This window comes from Fulmarus glacialis, unplaced genomic scaffold (genome assembly GCF_000690835.1).
Source record: "Fulmarus glacialis isolate BGI_N327 unplaced genomic scaffold, ASM69083v1 scaffold9279, whole genome shotgun sequence".
NCBI classification, from domain to species: Eukaryota; Metazoa; Chordata; class Aves; order Procellariiformes; family Procellariidae; genus Fulmarus; species Fulmarus glacialis.
In genome coordinates this window covers 2155-26418 of record NW_009235166.1, presented here as the reverse complement: position 1 = coordinate 26418, position 24264 = coordinate 2155, and the positions used below count along the sequence as shown (strand labels likewise).

At 36.7% G+C, this 24264-nt stretch overlaps 1 protein-coding gene across 1 annotated transcript in view; it reads left to right on the top strand.

Annotated features, from left to right (window-relative positions):
- CTDP1 (CTD (carboxy-terminal domain, RNA polymerase II, polypeptide A) phosphatase, subunit 1) overlaps window positions 1-21299 on the top strand; it is a gene marked incomplete at both ends in the record, with an annotated part of 46917 nt that extends 25618 nt beyond the window's left edge. The window contains one exon of the mRNA XM_009585909.1: window positions 21112-21299. Within this exon, the coding sequence (XP_009584204.1) occupies window positions 21112-21299 (188 nt within the window). The remainder of the gene's footprint in view (window positions 1-21111) is intronic.
- Between the last annotated feature and the right edge of the window lie 2965 nt (window positions 21300-24264).

The following is a 24264-nucleotide window of genomic DNA, read 5'->3' as shown; positions in this document are numbered from 1 at the left end:
CCTGTTCTCTCTTGCTCATATATAGGCTGCTGCCACATCCATGGTAGACTGGAAGTAACAGCAGAAGGCAGCCAGCCATAGGTACTTCTATCTGTCACTGTCAACACTTGCAGGACCAGTCTTAGGCAGATAGCCACTGATGGGAAGTTCAAAAAGGAACTTCCAGTAAGGCAGTAAGATTCCAGTAAGACTTAAGTAAGTTCAGTAAGGCAGAAAGATTTCTAATTACATTTTGCAGTGCCTTCTCATCCAGGATGGCCTGGGATTACTAATGTCCTGGAGCAGATCTGCACACGCAGTCTACTAGTTGTATGATCCTTATGCTTTTGTGTTTATTACCGTTATTGTCAGGGTGTTTGAGAGCAGCATCTGTATCTTGTCAAGTGTCATCATCTCTGCCATCTAAGGTGAAATATTTTCCTGGTTTAAATTCCTTCAGTTTGGGACTTGGGAGGGGGGAAGAGAGGGAGTGAATCTGATACCAGTCAGGCCTCCAGCTTTCCCATCTCTCACTTCAGTTAGTGGAGCTGCAATGATTCCTACCATCTGGCTGGATATGTACTTAGCAGCTGCAAAGTGACCACATTGCAAAGGTATGTTCTGTGCATCAGTGCATTTAAGTATACAGATTTTTCTTGGGTGGTAATTGCCTAATGAACTACTTCTGCATCAGAATGGTTCTGTTGATTTGGTACATATTCTGCACATTCTTTCCCTTTTAAGTAAGTTGGAATTTATGTGCCATATATAAAGACTGAAATTACAACATTCTGTTCTTACATGAGGCCATTTTGTCACTCTGCATTTTGCTTTCATCTAAGCAGATTTATCCCTTAATTTCTGTTTTGTATTTTAAGTTAGTGGCTATACCATGCAGTAAATTAAGAGGCAGTGTTTTTTTCTCCTTCAGTTTAGTGAAAGCTATTATGTCAGTAAGTGGTTAGCTTCTTGGTTAGTTTAAAAATACTAATTTAATGTGGAGGATGTGGTCTCTAGTGCAAAATAATAGCTGCCTGGGGCTCACTTGGGCACTGCATTGCACATTAACAGCTCTTTGAATTTCCGCAACTACATTTCTCATACAAAATCTCTTGTGTGACACCTTAACATGTAGCATGTCATAAATTGTACAGATGCTAAATTTAGTTAGCAGTCTATTCTTATAAAGTGTAACGTTTTTGAAGTTAAAAAATGTGCCTGTGTGTACCCTTGATGTTGTCAGGGATTGTCATCCAGGCACCTTGGCCCTTGGAAGTTATGAGATCTGCTTTACACTTATTAGACCGCTTCCTCTTGAACTGAACTTTTAAAAAAATTTTTTGAGGTAACTATTGGTGAAAGTATACGTATGGAGAAGTATCAAAGGTAAATATGCTACTCTTCATCAAAAACTTACGAGAAAGCCATTTGCCAAAACATCTTGTGGCATAAGCAGGCCTGAGGACACAGGGACTGGCTGGCCTGGGTCAGTTGTGGGCCTCGGTGCTTCCCGGTGCCGTCTGTTTCCTCACCCACGGCCCTCCTGTCACCTTCCTTCGCAGGCTGGCTCCCGCCTCCCCTCCGGCCCCTGTGCTCTGGCCAGCTTCTCCTGCACAGAAGAGCAGGTAGCATGGAAGCTGGAGAAACTCCAGTTCTCCAGCCCTGCCAGCTTTTCGTGTTCAGTGTGGAGCGCTCATTACCCGAATGGCTTAACCCAGCAAGACTGAATGCGTCGCTTGCTTTCTTTCACTCCAGGATTAGTTTTCTGGAGAGAAACAGTGAGGCTGTGGTGCTAGGAATCAGGATGCTGGTTTATCTTCATGGAGCACTTGCTGTGGTATGGTGGCTGGCTGATGCACCAAGAAATGTTACTCTGTTTTGTAATGAACATAGCCTAAAGCTGTTGTAAAACGAGAAAAGTATTTTTACTGCTTTCCCCTGTCTAAGATTTTGACATTCACCTGTCTCTAATATGGTTAAATAACACAGAAGTAATTGAACATTAAAATACTATAATGTTAAAGCAATTATTTCACCCATATCTCATCTGATTAGTAGAGAAAACTGAGTAAAGTTGTCCAGTACTATTTTTAATAGTTTGGCAATGAGAATCAGCAGTGTAGAATTAAGAGATCAGTACAGTGGGATGGAGAGAGGAAAGACAAGCACTTAAAGGAAGCTGGATATCAGTCATTTGTTTCCGCTTTTCTTTATGTTTCGCTTTGAAGAATTCATTTTCCACTGAAAAATGGAAACAATTCTAAAAAGTAGCAATGCATTTCTATTTATTTTTAATTACAGAAGACATAAACATATTAAAAAAAACAAAAACAAAAAAAAAAAATCAGTATTGGTCATGTTTAAGTTGTGGGTAAATCATCCTGACCAGAAACACTGACACTCTGACTGTTGTTCAGCTAATTGAAAGAACACTAAAAGAAATGCAGTGTAGATAAGGCTAGTGAAATTGGAATGGATTATCAACATGTGAAACATATTTTTTTCCTTTTTTTTAGTCTGATATTTATCTGCAGACCATTAGTTTATGCACTAATTGCATAGAGCTGGTTATCTGCTAGTTTTTGTTTATTAAGAGGGCATCATGGTCCAAGCTTGCCCTAGCAGCTTTTTTAAGTGTTTGTAAAGAGGTTTTTTTTATGTAATACCATGTTTTACAAGGGGACAACTGATTACCAAAATAGGAAAATGACTTTTATCTAATTTGATATTATCAAGTAGGCAGTCAATTTTGGATGGCTTCTGGTTTTCTACACAGGTTGCTTAGAAAACATTATTTAAGCACAGTTTCTGGTGTAGTCATTTTCATTTTAGAGTTATTTTTATGAATTTATATGCCATGAGGGAAAATGAGAAACATATTGGAACCTTTTGGCATTCAGATGGCATACTGTATAAATATCTGCATTTTGTAGATAAAAACGGAAACTACCTGTATATGTAAGGATTAGTTTGATGGCACTCATGACAAGTTGTTAATTAAAAGGTGATATTATTTTATAGAATCTTACGCAAAATGAACATGATCAGTCAAATTCTTGGCTGGTCAGGCTATTTTTAGGAGGAAATAAAGGAAAACATATGATTGAGGCTGATTCACTTTTATTATGCCCAGATATTTTAACAAGTGGTTGGGCTACAATAGATATTATTAATGGGCTGCACCAAATGGACATCAGCTGAAGAAGTAGTCCTACTTACTTCGGAGCTGGCCTTTTTTGGGGGTATCTGATAAAATTTGTAGTAATAAGATTGCCTGAGTTTTGTCTGGATTTCCCTGTTTATTCTATTGACAGTCAAAGATTGATTTGATTTACTTGTCAACAAAGATGCTTCTGCCATCTTACATATTCTTCATACTTTTCTGATGCAATCAATAGTTGATTCAGATCCTCTGCCATTCTTCCAAAGGTGTTCTCAAAAACGTTTCATTTTAAGTAATCTTGGGTTTTTAGAGGATTTTCTCATAAGTTAGTGAGAAAAGTAGCTTCTTTTTACATGTTGCTATCATTCTGCTAAGCACAGAGTAAAAATTATTATGCAAATAAGATTAAGCTCTGTGTGTTTGTTTCTGCAGATATGAGCAACTTCTTTGGCTTTTAAAGTATGTCTGGTTATATAGCAAATGCATTACTCTAATGTTATTCCACATGAAATGGAAAGTAGGTCTAGAAAGCTTCCATCTCTAGAACGTATGTATAAGGTGTTAAAAAAGTGAAGTTTGGTTTTTCTATAGGGAAGAAGGCTTTTCCATACATTCTGTTTTGGTTTTTCTGCCAACGCTGATAGTACATTCTGTATCTGCAGCCTTCTCTGCTTGGCCTTAGTAAAGAGAAGCTGTAAGCCTTTTTCAGCTGTTTGCTTGCTCACTGAAAATGGGGCAAAACTTCTTTAAGTAGAGTTCAATAACCTCATTTTAACATATGTATCTTCGTCCATATTCTAAATCAAATGCAGCTAGGCTGTCAACACTAATTGGCCACAGTTAAGAATGAGTTGTCTAAGCCATGTTAAACAATTTGCAGGCTGATCCCTAACATAATTCTGAGCAGCTGCATATAGGGCCTGATTGAGCCTCACCACAAGTCTAACATGTTTTTACATTTAAATTCGAGCTGTTATTCTCCATGAGTGATATTCAAAAGTGTCTGCTCAAGTCCTGGTCTAAGTCTGAACTGTTTCTTCATAACTGTTGGGTTTTTTTGTTTTATCAAGATGCCCTGAAATTTGTATTTCAACATAAGAATAAATATAGCTATGCAATATGGCATAATATATGTTAAGTGCTATGGAGAATCTTTACAAATACTTGCATAATGCTAGTCTGCTATAGTTATTTACAGATTTAATTTGTGTTTGGAATTTTGGGATTATAAAAATGCAAGTTCATGTTGGTGACATTAAGGCCAGGTTATTTATAAATGCAGCATTGAATGACAGTTTGTCATGACCATTACCCTTTAATCAGCTGTTCTTGATCAATTATCATAAGGTGACTTATTTTTAAACTGAAACTATGCATAATTGCAATTGCTCACTTCTAAGACATCTTAGAGATAAAATATCTTTCCTTTGCTTTGGTAGTCTTCGTTCTTGTCAGGTGCCAGCTTCAGAGAGCACTGAATATAGCCACTCAGTTCTGCCTCTGTGTGATAGTCCTGCAGCTGCAAGTGTTCTAGCTCCTGTGTCAGCATTACCAAGAACATTTCCATTCCATGTACAGCTTTAACAGACATTATGAAAAGCTGCAGAACTAGAGCCCCCTACTGATGTAAAAAATTCCCTGCTGCAATGCAATCACAAAATTAGTAATTACCTGAATGGCCATGCTGCTGTAACTTTTTCATGTCTACAGTAGCAGTGTTAATTTTAGATTTTGAGACAATGTCATTGTTACTCTATAATGTTATGGATTTTGTATATGAGCTTGCACTTTCTCTTTGCCGGGGTCACAGTCAGCTGTAGACAATATCCTCTGTCGCTCTTCATAGCAAATATGATGATACCGCTTTCTCTGAGATGAACACAGACAGCTGCCTATCTCAGATATTTTAGTGCTCCAACATCAAACTTGCTTCATCACAGAAGTATTGAGGACTGGATATAGCTGGCATACCACGACACAGAGATCATATCAGAACCTGCATAGTATTCATCACCTTAATATTGAGCTTATTGTAGAAACTGACCACTCTTCAGCTGGTAGGCTTATCTTTCACTGTGTTTTGGATTGGTTTTTTCTGGTTTTTTTCCCCAACTTATTCCCTGCCCAGTTCTGGCTATTGAGTGGGCTAGCTGTGCAGGACACTTGCACATACACAGTGCTCATACTTCTTCACTACTTCACTTAAAAGCTGCATGTTTGATTGTACAGAGTCTGTTTGCAGTCCCATTGCCCTGTTCAGCAGAAACCATTTCAAAACTGACCTGTCTTCACTGTTGTCTTTAAGTTTCTAGTAAAGCCAGTTCAGAAATAGTTTTCTCCAATGCTCATTATTTGAGGTGGCTTTGTTAGCTTGAGCACATTGATAAATGTCTCTTGGCTCCTGTAATAATGGGGCCAAGCTAATCAGGCTTACTGAAGAGGGAGGTTCATTGACAACCAAGCAATGCTTCATGAAGGCAGCTGATGTCTGGCAATGCTTATGCTAAAATTAGGTTAAAATCAGTAAGTCGTGGCAGACCCAAGCTGGTTCTGCCTATAGCTAGCTTGGATCAGGGTGGGTTTACTAGCTTGTTCATAGTATGTGTGAATAAAGCTATACTGAACACAGCATATCTGTGTTTATATAGCAGTGGTTTTGAGCTACTAAGCCCTACTGTATCCCAATTGCTCTACACAGCGGTAGTTTAAGTTCTTTTGCAGCTGTGATACCTGCAGAAAACCTGCACTTGCAGATAAATGAAAGCAGATTTTTGCCTGTCTTCTGTTCTCACCTTGGTATTTTCAATTTCACTTAGTAGACTGTGACTTCTGAACAGCTTTATATGATGCTGAACAAGAAGATCCAGATTTCAACCTTTGAAATGGAAAAAAACCTTCTTTTTCTCTGAAATATGTATATAGTGATGAATATTTATTTATTCAGTCTCTCTAAGTGAAAGATATGCTTTCAGTTAACCTTGGGAAGGTAAAACCTAGCACTGTGCTAACAGGGTTGTTAAAATATCTGATAACAAGGATTCATTGTGAGAAAGCTTTGAAACAGTCGAGGTGCAAAAAATACAGGTTTTGTCTGCATATTGTTTATGCTTGTATATATCTTCTTTACAGGGTGAGGATTATTTGGGTTCTCACATCTAGTGGAGTAAAGTCCATAGTTGTGACTGTTATTCTACAAAGACAATGTTTTCTGATCATGACACTGTTCAATAACAGACTGCATGTTTGGTTGCAGCATTTCTGAAGTTTGGTGTTTGTCTCTGAGCTGAAGCACATTAGAGCCTTAAATGTAATTTAAATAATCTGTAATTCAGGTTGAAGTGATTGGAAATTAGTTCAAATCAAGCTCCCTCCCACTCTTGGATTTCTTATTTTAATGGAATAACCAGATGGGTTAAGCCCTAAATGGTTCTCAGAAGTTTTCAAGGATAATGTGCTAAGTGTACTTGCAGGTTGGCATTAATGCCTTTGGGGATGACTTGAAAGAGAATATGTAGATAAGTATCCTGGTACTTTTTTTCAGAAAAGCTGAGGTTTTCTGTTTAGAAGTGCAGGCTGCAAAAACCCGTATCACTTTTCATTGGGGGGGAGCGAGGGGGAAGGATTATTTTAAACCTCTTCCACCAGTTCAGTGGATGTTGCCAGATAAAACAGTGAGTAGATAGAGACAACTGTCCCATTCTCTTTTTAAAACCAATTGGACAGACAACAAGCTGGACTGATGGAGGAAACCTGCCCACACCTGTTCAAAACTGCCTCTGCGTCAAGAAACATGATATCAACTGGGCCAGAGTGGGAGTGAGTTTTAGCAGTAGATTACATTTCATCGTAGTCTTTGTTACCTAGGAATCCCATTGCTTTTTAGGTTTGGGCAGTCAATATGCTATCCAGTACAAAATGCTCATGAAGGTAAACACCGTTAATAGATGTGTTCAGTATCTATGAATTTTTTTCATTTTTGTTTTGTGTTTTTAAGTGGAACTTCACGAGAGCAGATGCTGTCAAGAGGGCACTTGAACATATTTTGACGATCAGAAAATTGTTGTAAAATGAAGCTTATGTCCAAAGAAAGCTTGGTCTGACGGGATGACTGGAAGCAATACAAGTAGACTAAATATTGTTTTATGCTAAGTGATTTGTACCCAAATTTCTGTTCTTTTTTTTATAACCTAAATAATATAAAACCAGATTAGAAGCTCAGAAATTGTACAACCCTTTGATACTAATGTACTGATACTGTGCTGCCCTCAGCACTTCATTAGCGTCTTGCTACAGATGTCTCCCCTTGGCAGTGAAATGTGTCAGAAAAGATCACTGAGAGCCAAGGCACTGTGCCCTCTCAAATTGCCATGTGTCACTTTTAATAGTATGTTAAGATTTCTAACTTAATGTGTCAGTGATATTTTGTGATAGTATTTAAACACCTTTTGCAAGCATTCTTTCATTAGCAAATTAGATTAATTTACGTTACTAAAAAAAAATAATCTTGATCGCTAGACTGTTTGTGTATCTCTTGCTAAATCTTTAGGAACAAGAAGAAAGTTATGACTTCTTCTGGCAAAACCTGCCTCAACTTAATAGCCAGACTTACAATTTTGCAAGTCTCTCCTAAGAATTGTCAAACAAAGCTGCTTCTTGCTGCATATACTTTCTTTAAAGTAGAAAGGATGGCTTTGAGAACAAAAAGTATCATGATACTGTCCTGTTTTAAAACAAGAGTGAGCAGTACTACTGTAAACTGTTACGATTTCTTAACATATTGCTATAAAGGTTTACAAGGTTGGAGCTATACTGATACATGTTTGCAGCAGGCTGAAATCCCTGAAGTGTCCACCTGTGTTACCTTTTTTTGTTTTACAGGCATGGATACTTCTAGTCTTTACCAGGCCTTTTTGTTGACTAGGGGAAGATTACATTGATGTTAGTCTTTGTTCATTTTGCACACCTGAAAGTTAACTTCTATTGATTACAGATCATTGAAGGTCTATTTGTATAAGAATTTTCTCCTTGCTCCTTTCCCTTCACTCTGAGTTTGTGTACATTAGTGTTCTATTTGTATAGCATCAACAGACTCTCTAGGTTTTCTGATCTCTGGATATTTAGATAGTGCTTATCTCTAGTGTAACAGAATTTGAGTACAACAGACCATTATCTGTGGATTCACTCACTAGCTCATTCCTTTAAGATGAAGGTTTGCCTAAGGTAAAATCAGGACACTTAGTAAAGTGTGGCACTTAAACTTGAGTATGCAGCTTGGGTTTCTGTTCCATTGCAGGTTTTTTGGTTTTGTTTTTTAAGATTTGCAGGTACGGAAAAACTTGCAAGATGCCCAGTGACACAAATTTTACTATCCGTAAGAATTTGCTGGTAGTGCCAGTAAGCCACAAATGTAGCAGATGGTTTGGTTTATCAGTCTATGAAATTCTATATTGGCCACGAAAGAGCATAACATAACTTTTTTAACGTAACTTTTCCAAGTCATCTGTCTGCTTCCTGTTGCAGACTTCCACTATTCAGGTTGTGGCTACACGTTTAATAGAGATACTTATCCAAAGTCTATTCGCCGTGGTTTGTTCCTGCTGTCATGTACTGTTGTCATGGGTGTTTGTGTAGACAGAAGATGAAACAGGACAGGGAACTGGTGCAGCTAAGCAATAAACCAGCTTAAAAAGGTAGTCAGAGGTAATTAAGCTATTACTATCACTGAGATGTTGCTTATCAAGCAATGAAATAGTTTTGTTGCATGTAGTCCAATCTAGCAGCGGGATGCTGAAAGTGGCAGTCCTCCTTCCTTCTTGCTTCTGCTCATCTTGCAAGACCAGGAAACCCTATATTTAAATTTAAACCTACCACCTATTTATTCATGGTGTACTCACTTGTGTTTCTGCTTGATGCTTGGTAGTGTTATGCAGGGGTGGGGGGGGAAATTCTGGATAAATTCAATTAAATTCCTCTTCCCTTTTGGTGCTCAGCTTTTGTCCTGTAATTTCAATGTTCTTATCCTGGCTCTCTGAGAAAAAGCTAATTAGAAGTTTTGAGTTTGTGAAAATAAAGCCAAACTCCAGCATGCTAGTTTTCCCTAATTTTTTTTTTAATTCATAGTCTTGATATTTTTATTTCAGTTGTCATTAAAGTATTAGCTCTTCAGAGATCAGAAATGAATGTTTTATTAAGTTTAATGGTTGATTGTCTGTCCTAATAGAAAAAGCCGTGCAGTATTAAAACAAACTCCTGCTTAGAGCCCCCCAAGACCCAAACTAGTGTTTTTCCTTAAAAAATATACACCATTACAAACACATGGCAACTCATTTAATGATGGTGATGGGAGTTCAGTAGCTGTCAACAGCTGCATAAGAGTTTAGAGAAGACAGAGGCGGACCCTTCCCAAAGGTGCGCTGTGACAGGACAGGAGGCAACAGACACAAATTGCAACATGGGTTACTTTGACTGTATATAAGGAGAAATCTTTTCATCTTGAGGGTGATCAAACTTTGGAACTGGTTTCCCAGAATTGTCATGGATCTCCATATTTGGAGATACTCAAAACTCTCCTGGACAAAGCCCTGAGTAACCCGACACACCTGGACCAGCTTTAAGCAGGGAGCTGGACCAGGTGACCTTCAGAGGTCCCTTCCAACCTAAATTATTCTGTGATTCCAGGTGTTTACAGACTAACAAACTTTAAAATGTCCCATAAGATGGTTTTTTTTTTTTTTTTAAAACAGGTGGGGGAAGTGAAATAGAAAAAGCAAGATTAATAGTCTGCTTAATGGAAATGCTGAACACTCAGATGGTTTCCATTTCCTTCAAGCTTGCAAGTATTGAGCATGTTTACTAGTCAAATCCTAAGATTTTCAGTAGGGAAACCAATATTGAAGAATATGCAGTTCGTGACTGAGTATATAAATGTATAGCCTTTTTTCTGACCAACTTTGGTTTCAGCAACTCGCATTTTAATTTAAATTTAGTGATCCAAGATGTGAAAGTCAATTTCTAAATGAATTATACGTGAAATAAATCTCCTAAAAGCTTTTTTCTAAGGTTTGGTAATATTCCGTAAACTGTGTACAACAATTTTTTTCCAATATATCAAAGTAGACATAATAGCACTGCCAGACTTTATCAAAAACAGGATAGTACAAAGACAGTTTTTAGTGTATGGAGATTTAAATTGAGGGAAAAATACTTTTTTTTTAATGATGAGTAAGACTATGTTTTGTTACATTTCTGATTTTACTGATTCACCACCTGCTCAGATGAGCCAGTGGTAATTGTAATAGAGAACAGTAACATCTGCATTTGAAGTGCTTGAGACAAAGGGATGTTGAAGCACATGCATAAATGTATTACGTGACTCTCAAAATCAAGTCAGAAATTTGAAAGGAAAAAATGCTCTAATGCCAAAGAAAGAAAATAGATGAAACAGAACATGAAAGGGAGGTTCTTCTGAGGTTACTTGGAAGAAATGGGACTGAGTTATATCACACATTCTCCCTTAAATTTCATGTACTGAGGGACGACTTAACCTACTTCAGTTTATCCTTCCAGTGACATCTTTGTAGAAGAAAGTTTAATTGTTCACATGCATTATGCCATAATATCACCTCTTAAAGCATGTTAAAAAACTTGCTAGCTTTTTTGAAGACATGGGTGGTAAAGTCTTGCTCCTCAGATAACTGTTCCTAAACATTCAGGTGTTAAGAATATACATAAAAAGCTATTCAATTCATTGAGGCAAAAAAAAAAGCGAAATGGGAAGTTTTCGGTACAGAGGAAAAAATTAAGATCAAAGATAAGTTAAAAAGTATTAGGTTAGCTACTATAGTTGGAAGAATGTTTCCTGATGTCAAACTAAGTGGATACTTTTCTGTCCTGGCTTCATGCTGCAGCCCATAGCTGCTTATAGCTATGGAAGTTAGAAGAAATCAATATTGTTAGCTCATTTCAGCCAAACTTAATAATGAAATCAGAAATATTGGGAAGAGGCACCAAGAAGTGCAGAAATCAAGGCCCAAAATGGGGTTTTTCTTCTATTTAAGGTCTTGCAGCTGAGCTATACAAGTGCTGCAGACTACATCAAAGTAGTCTAGTCAGTGAGGTTTCAACTGATCGCTCCTAGCATGCTTTCTGTGATCACCCAACTAAGCTTGGGGAGGAGGAAAGGGTCTTACTCGACTCTGTCTTACCACATCTACATTTGTTTAATGGTATTTAGCTTTTAATGGCTGGATAAAGTAATACTAGGCAAAACATGAAAACGGTGTTGCAAAACTAAGCTATACAGTGTAGCAGAGTGGAACAACATTACTCAACATTACTCAACTGAAAGGCTGTTTGCTACTGAGGAGGCAGCGTTCCCCTGGTGAGAGCAGAGGATTGCTTTCCTTCAAAGAACCCCAGGACAGACCTCCTCCCACTACTGGCTTTTTGTCTTACCTAAAGCCAGAACTCTTCGTAAGTAATGGTCAGTAATAGACTAAAAACACATTCTTTCTTTGAAGGGTAGCTGTAGATCATCCTCTTACTCTCACTGGCCTTTAAGTCATGTTGTTGGAGCCTTTTCTGGAATCTTGGCATGGATATTTTCAGCAGTCTGAATTGAAGAATCATTGCATCTAGCAGCCAGGGAGCTCTTATTTCTGTTAGGGTATCATTGTTTCAGAAATGCTGCAACCAAAGAAACAGAGGGCTCCACCCTTGCTGCCTCCGGTAGGCTTAGGCTATCCTTCCTCTCCATCCCAATCATAAGCTAATGTGAAGTCAAGGCAGAGTTGAAATGCTGTTCTTATTTTTCAGTGATTCCCATCAAGTCTGTCCTGCTGGATAGGTGAACAGCTGTATTCTGGTCATAGGTATTGTGGTAATTTTGATTTTATTCTCAGATGTCACCATTTAAAAAAAAATTACAATGTAGATTTACAGGCCTATTACTATTTAACAAACTTTTGGCAGAGGATTTTGAAAACAGAATAAAGGAAAGGAACATTAGGAAGATTATGGATGGCTTTTTAATCGGATAAAGCCATAGCTTCCAGGCTGCAGCGATGTCACTGACTCAAGAAAGCTTTGGAGAAGTCGTTGTGTTATCTTCCTTGAGACATTTTCTCTTTAGACTCTTTGAATTAAAAAATCATTGTGAATTTTACAGTTAGTAACTTTTAGTCCATGCAAATTTATTTTATATTTCAGAAATTGGAATGAGCTTTTTTCTCTTTCCAACATCATGAAGTGTTACTGATTTAATTGAAGAAACCAATTTTCATTATACTGATAATAATGTTAATGTTTTAAAAGGACTGCCTAGAATCCTTAAGTCAGCACTCGAGGCACCCTAATTACCAAGGAAAGACTTGACCTCATGTTTCTTTTAGCAGTTTTCTAGAATTTATCCTAAAGATCTCAAGAATGTTTATGAAGTTTCTACTCAAATCTAGGCATTGCTTTCCAGACAGGAAATTCAAAGATATTCAGAACTTCTAAATGGCATTCTTTGAAGGATTAACAGCCTCACTTGATCATAAGCAAGGATACAGGATTGTTATCAGTGTTGCGTTTTAATAACAATATCAGTATGTAATGTCTAAGTGACATTTTATTTCATTTCTAGTCCAAGTATTAACTGCAGTAGTAAAACCCAAATGTAGTGAATTGTACAGTTGTAGTCACAGTTACCTTCTCTTTTCATTTACAAAAGTTAAGTGGTCAAATTAATACAGATGACCTGTTTGGTTCATTTGGTTTTCTTCCCTGCAGTATCTGCCTTTTAGGAGCACACCATATTGCCCAGGGCCGCAATTAAAATGTGTGCAGGCTTTACAGCCAGTGCTGTGCAGCAGTGTTGTGAACTGGGACTGCCGTTGCCACTGTCCGTTCCCCAGCCAGCGTCCCAGTGCAGCCTCCAGGGATTGTCAGTGGGAGGCTCCTGTAACTTTCACATGGTGTTTTTAAATTGCTGTTTTTCGAATTTGAGCATAGCAGCTGTGCTCAGCATAGAGCCAAGTATTAAAGCTTTTTCCCCCTCACATAATTGCTTTTCATCCTAAAACTGGTAGGTCTTTACCAGAGGCTGCTAATATTTCTATGTGCAATTCGATAATAGTAGATGAGCAGAATTCCAGACCACAAGTGCCAGGAAGCACATGTTACAGGTTTGCTTCTGCTCTCATTGCAAAGGCCTGACTTCCAATATAACTCAGAAATCTGTTCACTGCCTAAACTAAAAAAAGCTATCCGTGGATAATGCCCCTTCAGAGGAAAAAGGCAATCACCTCCCACTAAATACCATAAGATATTTAGAAAAGCAAGGTGTATTTTAAATAATACATTTTGAGAATGAAGATCTCTTATTCTGGGACTTCTGTGGCTGAGGAACAAAGCAGTAATGTCTTTGGTTACTTCATTAATACTGTTGTATTACAAAACCACAGTAAAATGTTTTAATGATTCTTTAATTGCTAATGAAGAAACTACTGATTTTTGCGGGGGGGTCTTTTTGCTGAAAGGTAGAGGGAAACAAAAAAGTGTGTTTATGTATATAAGAATAAAGAAAATAATTAAATACAGTAGATGGTAAAAATTATGAAGAAAAGTAAGTTCCCTTCTTTTGAAACTAATTGGATGTTCTGAAAGCTTGTCATAAAATCATTTTTAAATCATTAAAAACAGATTCTACTTTGAATTTTTTCACACTGTGAGTAACTGGTTGTCTGTAACCATTAAAGTAAATTCAGTTGACTTCAAGTATTTTTTTCTCTTTCTATGAAAGGTTTGTCTGCTTTTGGAATTTCAGTGGAACTCTGTCTTTACAACTACGTTTTCTTTATGCTTCGGTGTTGGTATTGCTTCTTTTTTGCTATTTGGCTTCACTAGAAATTAAAAAGATTTTACAGGTATATTGCTGAACTCAGCCCCTTTTATGAAGGATACAGTGTAACACAAATCAGTTGCCTTTTAAAGTATATGTAAAAACTAGATTAATCCTGTATTCGGTAGGAGACAACTAAACTTTCAAATAGGCAGCCATCGTAGAAACCTTACTCTGACATATAAAGCTGCTTAACTAACACCTGATCTTGCTTAAGTTTTACATATGGGTAAAATCTGTATTATGCTGTTTAGCATAGAACCAAGCAGGATTTGAAATTAAAGATGGCTGCCTGCAAAAGTTAAATAACCCTGTGCTTGACTTTCTACCTTGTGCTCATGAAGGTGCTTTATCAATTCCGTCGTGGCTTTTCACTCTTCTTCGTTGCAAAAGTGCTTTTTTTGTGTGTCAAGGGGTTAAACTTTCCAAGTCAGTTGCACAAATCTCATTTCTCCTTCCCCACTCTTGATAAACCTTTCCTTGCTTTACCAAATGCCTAGTGTGTGATTTGAGGAGCTTGAGGAAAGAGAGGGCAAGCATTTGTGAATGTGCTATGATAATGAATTGGCAGGCAATTGTATGCCATGTCAGTGTCGGCAACTAGGCAGCCTTGCTTGAATCTTTTGAAGAACATTAACTTCTTTTAAAAAGAGTTCTCATTCTTATCTTCTTTAACTGTGATACTTTGCCAGTGAAATATTCTCAGTGACCCACATTGCCATGGGATAGCGTATGGCTTGTTCGCATGTTCAAAAGCATTGCTTCCAAACTGCATATACCCTTTGGCTGGCATCAAATCTTCCAGGGCTGCAGCGCTGTGGTAGAGCACTGTTGAGTGACCTCTTGTAAGCTGCGTTATGGGAAGATAACTGCACCTTCTTTGGAGTTATCAGTACTGTATGAATTCCTGCTAACTGCTTAATAATGTGGAGTTAGTAAACTTTTTACAATGTTATTTCCATTTATTTTGCCACAGAACAGTTTTGTTTTCATACCTCTGTGCTGTGGAAGGTTAGAAGGTTCAGTGCGCAACTCCAGGAAGATGGAGCCACCACTCTCTCTGATTTGATTTGGAGTCTAATACCATCGTTCACTTTTAATTTCACAGGCTCAGAAGTGCTTTTTTGATTTGTAATTTTTAATGTCACTTTTCCCATCTACTCTTTCTTTGGCTTCTCGTTTTACTGCTGTGTTAAAGTTCCTGAAATAGTCTGCTGATTCCTCTAACATTTCATATAAAATACACGTAAAAACTCCACTGATCTACTAAAAAGCAGTAGTTCAGGACAAAGCAGAAGGGAATGTTGGAAGTGGAGGCAGCAGTAAAGATTATAGGATCAAATGGAGAATTACGGGAGCTTATAAAAGCAAGCTCTCTGTCCTCTAGGGAAACTTTTCATATTCCACAAACAGCATGCTCACTGGTTCTGCTGGAGAAACAACGGATTACATGGAGAGCATCTTTTGGCAGTATTGCTAATGCACTGCAAAGCAATTAGGATGTTAGCAGCATTTGGAAGGTGCCCATGTTTCAGGGACAGCTTTCTAATGCAGATGTGGCTTAAGATACTTTAGACGTAATTGAAGATAGAATTTAAAAGCACTGTCTTTCATGTTCTCTGCCTGTTTATGCACATTTATTTGATTATTTTTAAAATACATGCAGTATATTTACAGCCTTGAGCAGTTTGTGTCCTGTAGTTAGAAGTAACCTGAAGACCAAACCACTAGCTTTTTACTTTTATTTTTTTATAACAAATAATAAATCTTCATATAAGTCATGCAAGTGTGTAGGAGATCAGTCCCAAAATAGTTTTTGGTAAAAAGAGAAAACGTCAAGCAAAACCAGCCCCAAATACTGAACTGTTTTGGTTCTTAGGAACAGTTTTGAGCACACTGGGATTTCAGGATGTCAGCAATGTATTTAAATGTGTTCAAAAAAGGTGTGGTGTGCTTTTCATGATTAATTTTTTCAAGACTACCAGCCTATTAAGTTTCAAGTAATTGTACACATACAGTTTGAGATATGTATTAAAAGAGATCGGTATTGATCATGTTTACAATGTAGGTATATCAGCCTGACTAGAAACACTGAGAGTCAGACTTATTCAGCTAATTGAAAGAACACTAAAAGAAATGCAGTGCAGATAAAGCTAGTGAAATTTGAATTGACACGTGAAACATCTATTTGACTTTTTCAGTCTGGTATTTGTCTGCAGAGCATCAATTTACCCACTAGTTGGATAGATCTGGTGGTCTGCTAGCTTTTATGTTTAATAACTATTTAGAGGGCATCATGGTCCCTGGCCTCGAACATGGCAGCATTTTAAAGTATTTATAAGGAGTATGTTAAGGTAGTACCATGTTTTACATGGGGATACCTGCAATTACTGGTGTACCTGGACATCTTATTTTCATTTTAGAGTTATTTTTATGAATTTATATGCCATGGGGGGAATATAAGGTACATATTGAAACCTTTTGGCACATTCAGATGGCAGATTATATTAGTATCTGCAAGTTCTTCCTAAGATGCAATATATTCAACACAATCTCAAATACGTGCTTAGGAGACACAGGCTTTATGCTGAAATGCAGTTGGTTTTTATCTGTGCTTACTGTCAATACTGGTTCAATTGTTTCCATTGCTAACAATGAACAGTCATTTTTGTGGCAGTAGAAACAAACCTGAAGAAATCTTTGTAAATACTTGATTTTTTTCTGTTTTTCCCTTAACTTATGCAATCAGTTGGAGCAAAAGTATAATTGGTCTGTTGGGAAAGATTGGGGAGGGAGGGGGAAAGGGGGGAATGTGTGTATCTTCCATGCAAAACTGGAGCACAAAATTAACAGCTGTCCATCAAACCTATTCTTTTTGTAGAATTTTCTATAATTCCAGTAAAGAATTGATTCAGAGCATTCTACCGCTTTTAGGAGAGATCATTTAGGTACTTACATGTGTTGTCTTGTTGCTGTCTAAGGTAGTTTCTCAGTTCTAATAAAACTTGAATTTTTGAATACTTGCTGGTTTAAAAAAGAATTAAAGTTTATTCACAGCTCCTTTTTTTTTTTTAATATGTAGTTTATGTTACTGCGTATGTAATTGCTTCTTCCAAAAAATGTAAAGCATCATGCTAGGTCTCTGTCACATCCGTAATGCTGTCCCAAAACATTCCCTGCAAATGATCTTTCTAACAAATTGAGGTTGCTTGTGACAGTTTCTTTTTTGGTGTTTTCTGAGAGTCTTGATTCATTTTGAATGTGTAAACTCAACTTCTGGAGTAAGAACATTTTCCAGCTGACCTGGTTTGTTAATAGTACAGAAGGTTTTGGCTTTCTTTTTAGCAAAGCGTTAGGTACTTTACAGCTCATAATCAGAGAATGTGAGACTGAAAATCTCATTGCTCTTTTGTCTCTATATTTTGTCTGCATGAGTGTATGCTGTGTTCCTCCTAAATAAGAAATAAAATAGCTTTGTCAGCTGAGGACTTTTTCTGGCTTTTATAATCAGGTGTTTAAAAGAATTGTCAGACTTTTCATTCTCTTGCTAAATGGAACAATTTGTCGTCTTCAAGGGATGAATCATTTTTCTTTTTCAATGTTAATCATTCTTGCTGTGTTATAAAAGTCTTTAAGTATTTTAAAGATAGCTGCTATGGTAGTGTTTAAGCAGTAAATATCCCCTCACTGCATCTTATCAGTAAGATTTGGTATTAGCTGGTATTTTCTTCTGAAGTGTTATGTGTTCCATTTGTATTAATCATAAAAAATCTAATGTTATAAGCAGAAGGTGTAGTTGGTACATCAGTATCTGTCTTGGTCTGAACCAGATTGAAAGTTTCCTCTGTTCGTTAAACTTTTTTATTTAGTTAAAGTTAGTGATGTGTCTAGATAGATAGTTGCTGTTTAAATATTAATGTGCTTTTTTTACTTATTAATCCGTTCAAGTGAAGGGCTTAAATCTCGCTGCCTCAATGAAAACATAGTTTGTTTTCCATTTCTTTTGAGAATTCTGGAAGATGAAGATGGTAATCTTTATATTTTTCAGCACAATTTGCAATTTAATCAATAGTTAGGCAGAAATCCCTATTTTGGGAGCCTTTCTAGTTAAAGTAAGGACCATCCCACATTAATTGTTTTCATATGCAATGATTTTCAAAATTTGCTGTATTTCTGTGATTTACACGTTCATTTTAAACGCCCTTCTACAGAAATGGGGCATGTATGTGTACAGCTAACTTAGTAATTCTAATATTAAATGGCATTCCAGACTTCAAAAGAATAATGTCATCTTTGTGCAGAATAATGTCATCTTTGTGCAGAATGAAAGAAAAAAAGACATGGCAATAACTAGACTGCTAGTCTGTCAAAACTGTTCACACAAAGTAGATTTTAAAAGACTATAAAAGTTCAGTTTGAGAGAGACATCTGTAACACTGAATGTCTATCAACCTAACTTTGTCCTTTGAAAACTTTAACATATTTTGTAGTGAGAATGTAGTTTTAAACATACGACTTTCTGGAAAAGCGTTGCTTTTGGAATGAAGGAATGTAATTTTAAATGTAAGACTTGCTGGAAAGGCGTTGTTAGAGCTGTAGATCTGTGCTGCCATTTGACTCTCAATTGCTGGCCATGTTGGCTACAGTGAGTATCTTGTAACAAAGTTATACAGGCATGGTGTTCCTGCCATCCCGTCCCAAACTGTAATACTTAAACACTTGAGACTTTCTGTGTATTCTGTACACACCAAAAAATCCCTACCCTGTGTACTTTCTGCACTTTTACCAGGTTCACTGTTGGCTTATCTCTAGCTGTCTTTTCAGTCTCCTTGACCCTGGATTGCATTCCATGATTCTTATTTTTCACACATATGACAACTTCTGGTCATGGAAAAAGCATTTTTGGACTAATGTAATTTGATTTGACACAGCAATTCCTAAAGTTTCTACCTGGAACTGTCATCTGTGTTTAGATGCACTAAGTGGTATGTGGTTCCTTTTTTATTATGGTTTCTTTACAGCTTTCACAATGAAAGAGCTGGGCATTAGACAGCAATGTTTCAGGTAGTAAAAATGTATCAAGACAAGGGCCAATGGAAAAACAGCTTAAATTGTAGATCTAAGAAGCTTGCAAGTTACTTTTCATTTTGTATAGAAGTCATTCCATCCAAGGATAGTACAGCCTGGATTTTTAAATCCAGTTTTAAAGCTTGAGTTGTAAAAGTCTGAAACAATTACATATTTAAAGAAGTTGTTTTTCACAAGTATACTTTGTAACAAAATGTCCTTGCTTTCCCTTACGCTGGCAAGTCTCCTCAAAATTATTATTTTAGGATATTTTTAAGTACTTCTTACCTTTTTTTCATTATTATTATTCCTTCCATATCATTTCTCTTTTGCAACAATACAGATTGGCAGAATCCTCAGTGGAAAGTAGCACAAAATAAGGAAGAAAAATTATTTGCTACTACCCTCAAACAGGAATAACTGAGTGAGGCTTGTAGAAAGGTAATAAATCCCCCAAATCCATCTGTTTAGCAGAGGACTGAAGACAAATGCCACATACTCTATCTTTCTGAAGTCAATAGGAGCGTGATGGGAGTCACCTATGTCCTTGATGAAATTGCCTTATGGAGCATCTTCATCATCTTGGGTCATACGCCTTTTCTCTCTCTATTAGGACATCAGAAAAAGAAATGGAATAGGTCTTTGACTGTTCCCAAACTTCTATATTTTCTATTTCCTCTTGCTCCTTGCTTGCAAGCTCTACCTTGAGTTCCCTTTCTCTGAAAAAGGTATTTCATTTACTTCTGCTATATTTCCAGTAGAGTACTGGCAAGGTGTAGATCTCTTGCATTTAGTTTGATAAACAGAGGTCAGCTTTGACTTTTCTTCCGTGCATATCAAGGTAAACAAAGAAATTAGAGGTGCATTTATGAAGGACCAGATATAAGTTACTTTCTTACAGCTTTCTTCTAGCTTTTGGCATTATCAGTGTAAAAGCACTGGATAAGCAGTGTAAAATCTTTTGGTCTATGTTCATATACAAAGTTTCTTCTTGATAAAGCAGGTGTGGCATTAGTGAGAACAGAGAGTAGTTGTGAAGCATATTTTAACTTATGCTGAGATAAGCTGCTTTTAGGAAAAACTCTTAAATATCAGTAGAGAAATACTCACAAGTAGCTTCTTTCCATGTCCTCTGCCATTCACAAAAATAGAGAGACTGTGGGATCTTCACCTATGTTTTCTCATGTTTTTATCTCTTTCTGATAGCTGAATGAAGACTCAAAGAGAATATAACCTTTTGAAGCTCAGCAGGGTAGCTCATGAGTATGATTTGCTTTTAATGATGGCTTCAGCAGTTCCAGACCTGTCAGAGCAAATTAGCATGTTCTTAGAGGAGTATCAAATCCCATGCTAACTTTTCAGAAGCAAAGGCCAAACAATTATTTGGTGAAATGTGTAAAATTTTGATAGATTTGCCTTTATTAATTAGCACTAGCAGACAATCTGGTTAGAATGGGGTTCTGTACATTTTGTTCCATTTATACTGTATTATTTAGGAATACACTTCTTTAAAGTTATATATCTATCAAGGAATACCTGTAAATATAAGAATACTTATTAGCTAAAGATTTTAATATGCCTTGCCCAAGTGATTCTATATGTTATAATAGTATAAAAGATGTATAGTATAAAGTATATGTTGTTATATGTTACAATAGTATAAAATATCTATCCATTTAATTTCATAAGACAACACTTTTTTCATAGTACAGTTTCTTGTTTACAGCTGTTCATGTTGTTATAATAAAGTGCAAACACTTTCAAATGTGACTGTATCATGTATGTGAGTATATGTATATCTAAAGTTAAACATAGACTAAATATAATTTTGATAGAATGTTCCTAGAGCTGTTACAGAAACTGCATTGAAGACATCGGGGTTTAATCTGAATTTTCAAGGAGAAGGTCAAGGAAAGTTGAAGCATATTCTTAATGATTATTTAAGAGCAATGCAATAATTATGAAAGATTGATATAGAATAGTCTGTTAGCGGATATCCTGACTTTCCACTCTTTGGCAGGTGGATGACATCTTAGGAGAAGGCAGTGATGAAAGTGATAGTGAAAAAAAAAAGCCAGAAGAGGAAGGTGAAAAACCTCAGATTAGTGCAACAGAGACTTTAGGAATGAAAACAGGTCAGAGACCTGGATCATCATCGTCGTCATCATCATCGTCAAGTGAAAGAAGCTTAACAGGCAGTGTACCCAGGTATGAGTTTTTCAAATGTAAAAAGAAGCGTTAATGATATTTCATTGGGTTTATGCACTATTCAGCATGCTTTTTGGCAATGCAGTATTTATGTTGTTATTAACCTCTGTATGTAGGTAACTTTTTTTTGTAACTCTGTGAAATTGTCATGCTTACCTCTGCAATGTTTTGGGATTGATTTAAGAAAATGGTCATAATAAATGTCTGTTGAGAACCAGGATATCACCTGTTTTGAAGGAACTGAAGACCACTGAACTGCATTTATTTTAAAGTAGTCTTGATCCTGAATCAGATGTAGGACAATGTCCTCTGCAGTATTACTTTAAGTAAAATAAAGCATGGTTTTGGAAAGCTATGGTTTTTTCATCCTGAATTTTTGAGATATTTTTATATAGGAAATTCATAAAAATGAGGTTGTTGAGCTCGTTTTCTGCTTTAGTCTCTTAGAGAAATTTAAACTTGCTAGTCTCTTCTGCAAAAATGATTTTAATGTCCCACCATTGACTGTTGAATGATGACTATCAACCAATTCGCTAGTAAACTAGAACTTGATAAACTAAGTGCATATTTTAAATATGTTAAGGAATGGTTCTCAATCTGCAGCCCCTTAATAGTTTTTAAGCCTAACAATATATAAAGAACAATATAAGATTAAGATTATACCAGTTTTAACTTAAAATTGCTGGGATCGTCATCCTGTACCACAAAGTGCTAAAAGTGCAAACATGACTCAGATGTGCTTTGTAGTTTCTTTCTGCTCTCATAACCAGACTCTGTTCTCACTCGTAAGAATTTAAACTCTCATAGTTTCTCCTTAATGGAGGATAACAGAAGTAGTAGGACTTAAGCGACTTATTTACATTATTTTAACTTCTGTGAGCTTTGTTGTAGCGCACAAAGAATGTATGAGAGAAATTGCGAAAACCACCACAGAATGCGATATATAAATATTCATGAGGAGATTTTGATTGGGGTAGCAAGGTTGCTGTGTGCCAGGAGTTTATTGGAGAAAGAGCTACATGGGAAGCCTGCACAGGCCTTTTAGTTTATCGTAGGTATGTCTAATCATTGAGCATCTTCAGAAAAATGTCAGTCTAAAAGGTATAAGAATTTAATCTGTGTCACATAGATAGAAGAAAAATTCCCTTCTAAATGAAGTTTGGAAGAGGAAAGGCAAGCCAGTGATGAATGTTATTAGAATAACATTTGAAGCAGCAAGGCATGGTGGTGGCATGTCACTGTTAATTCATCCTAATACTGTGATGTTTTGTTGTGTAGAAAATGCACCAAATTCTGAAAAACAAAAGGCAAAAAGAGTCATATTAAGGACTATTGCTTAGGGTTATTGCTAAATACTATTCCCCATGTATGGTTTGCAAAGATAGAGCAAGTGTATTTGTAATTAACTTTTGCTCTATATAGGAAGGTTCATAAGTAAGCTTGGCAATACTTCTGCTCTCAGAAGCCAAGTAGAGGTAGTACTGTTGTTGCTAAATAAAGTCTTTGAGGGAGCTTCTTAAGTAACTTTTCTATCTTTGACCTTCCTAGCTCTTAAGAGTCTCCTTGTCAGTTTGTTAAATTGCATCCAGGATTGAACCTGAATGGAATGCTGGAAAACATACTCACAAAGTACTGGTTTAGATGCTGACCCAGTGTCCGCTAGGCAGGAAATTCTGCTTGATAGAAAGGAGCCTCCGCCCATCATTCCAATTCCATTTTAAGTCTGAAGTTTTAAATTGACATTTTCGTGGTCAGTCAGTGTTGTATGTGCTAAAAAGATTCCGTACCAGAGGGGTAATGTAAGAACAGTTGTTAAACAGCAGGATTAAAATCTCCACGACTTTAGTCCACTCCAACACAAATAGTAGCTACAGTTTCTGGGGGCCACATTTCTAAAAGCTAAGTGCTATACAAGCATATAGTCCCAACAAGATTTGAAGTTTCTGTTCTGAAAATTGGAGTCTTTGGGGTGCATAATGAGGCTGAAATTGTATTTAATAATTTTAAATTATTTGTGCTCTGTCATTCAGCCTGAAGTCGTGAGTTAGTTATTACCATGAACACCATCACCTCTTGCCACATTAAGTAAACAGAGGCTTTGTATTCTAAAGGCCAGTCCCAACTATTCATTATGTAAATCCACCCTGGACCAGCTGTTTAAATCATTATTACACAACTTGTTATGATCACCCTGGTGTCCATATTTTAGCTATTAATGTTTCCGGAAAACAAAAGATGAACAAGAGAAAGGCAGTCCAAATATTATACAGTACTCTCATGTTCTGGCTCCGCTCGTTCCTAGCAGAGATGAGGCCTGCAGATACTGTAGGTTCCTGGTAATGCTCCACTGCCCCATTACACCTTTCCAGTAGTTACTGACACTGGAGCCATAGCACTTATAAGATAGAATGTAGCACTTCTGTTTAATGTTAGTCTTCAGCCTTGAAATCTGCAGAATACCTTGGTCATTTCTCTGACCGGTGCCACTTCTAAAATTCTCATGGATGGAGGAAAAAAAAAAATCTTTGAGAAATCTAGTAGCTACTTTTTGAGAGGAGGAGGGGAAATGCAGCATCTTTCCTACATCCATTTACTTTTATGACTTTTGGTAGGTACCATGCAGTTAGGTTGCAATTTGACAGGCTAGAGTTGTTTTAAAATCCTAGCTTCTTATGCAACTTAATAAAATGCTTGCCTTTATCTCACATGTCATGTTAAAAGGGTACTGGATAGACTAAACAATGAATGTGAGTTTCATACTGTGTAAAAAGATGAAATAGAAATTAGTAAATTAAAAAAAACGTAGTTGTTTATACTATTCACATTTGATCAGCCTCTTGTGATTATGACCTGCATAACAATAAAATACATTTGCAGCTTACTTTGACTTAGAAAATCTAAAGGAGGTAAACAAGTTTTTATTCTTAAATAGTCTTGATCTTTCTGTAGATAATATTTTTCTGAG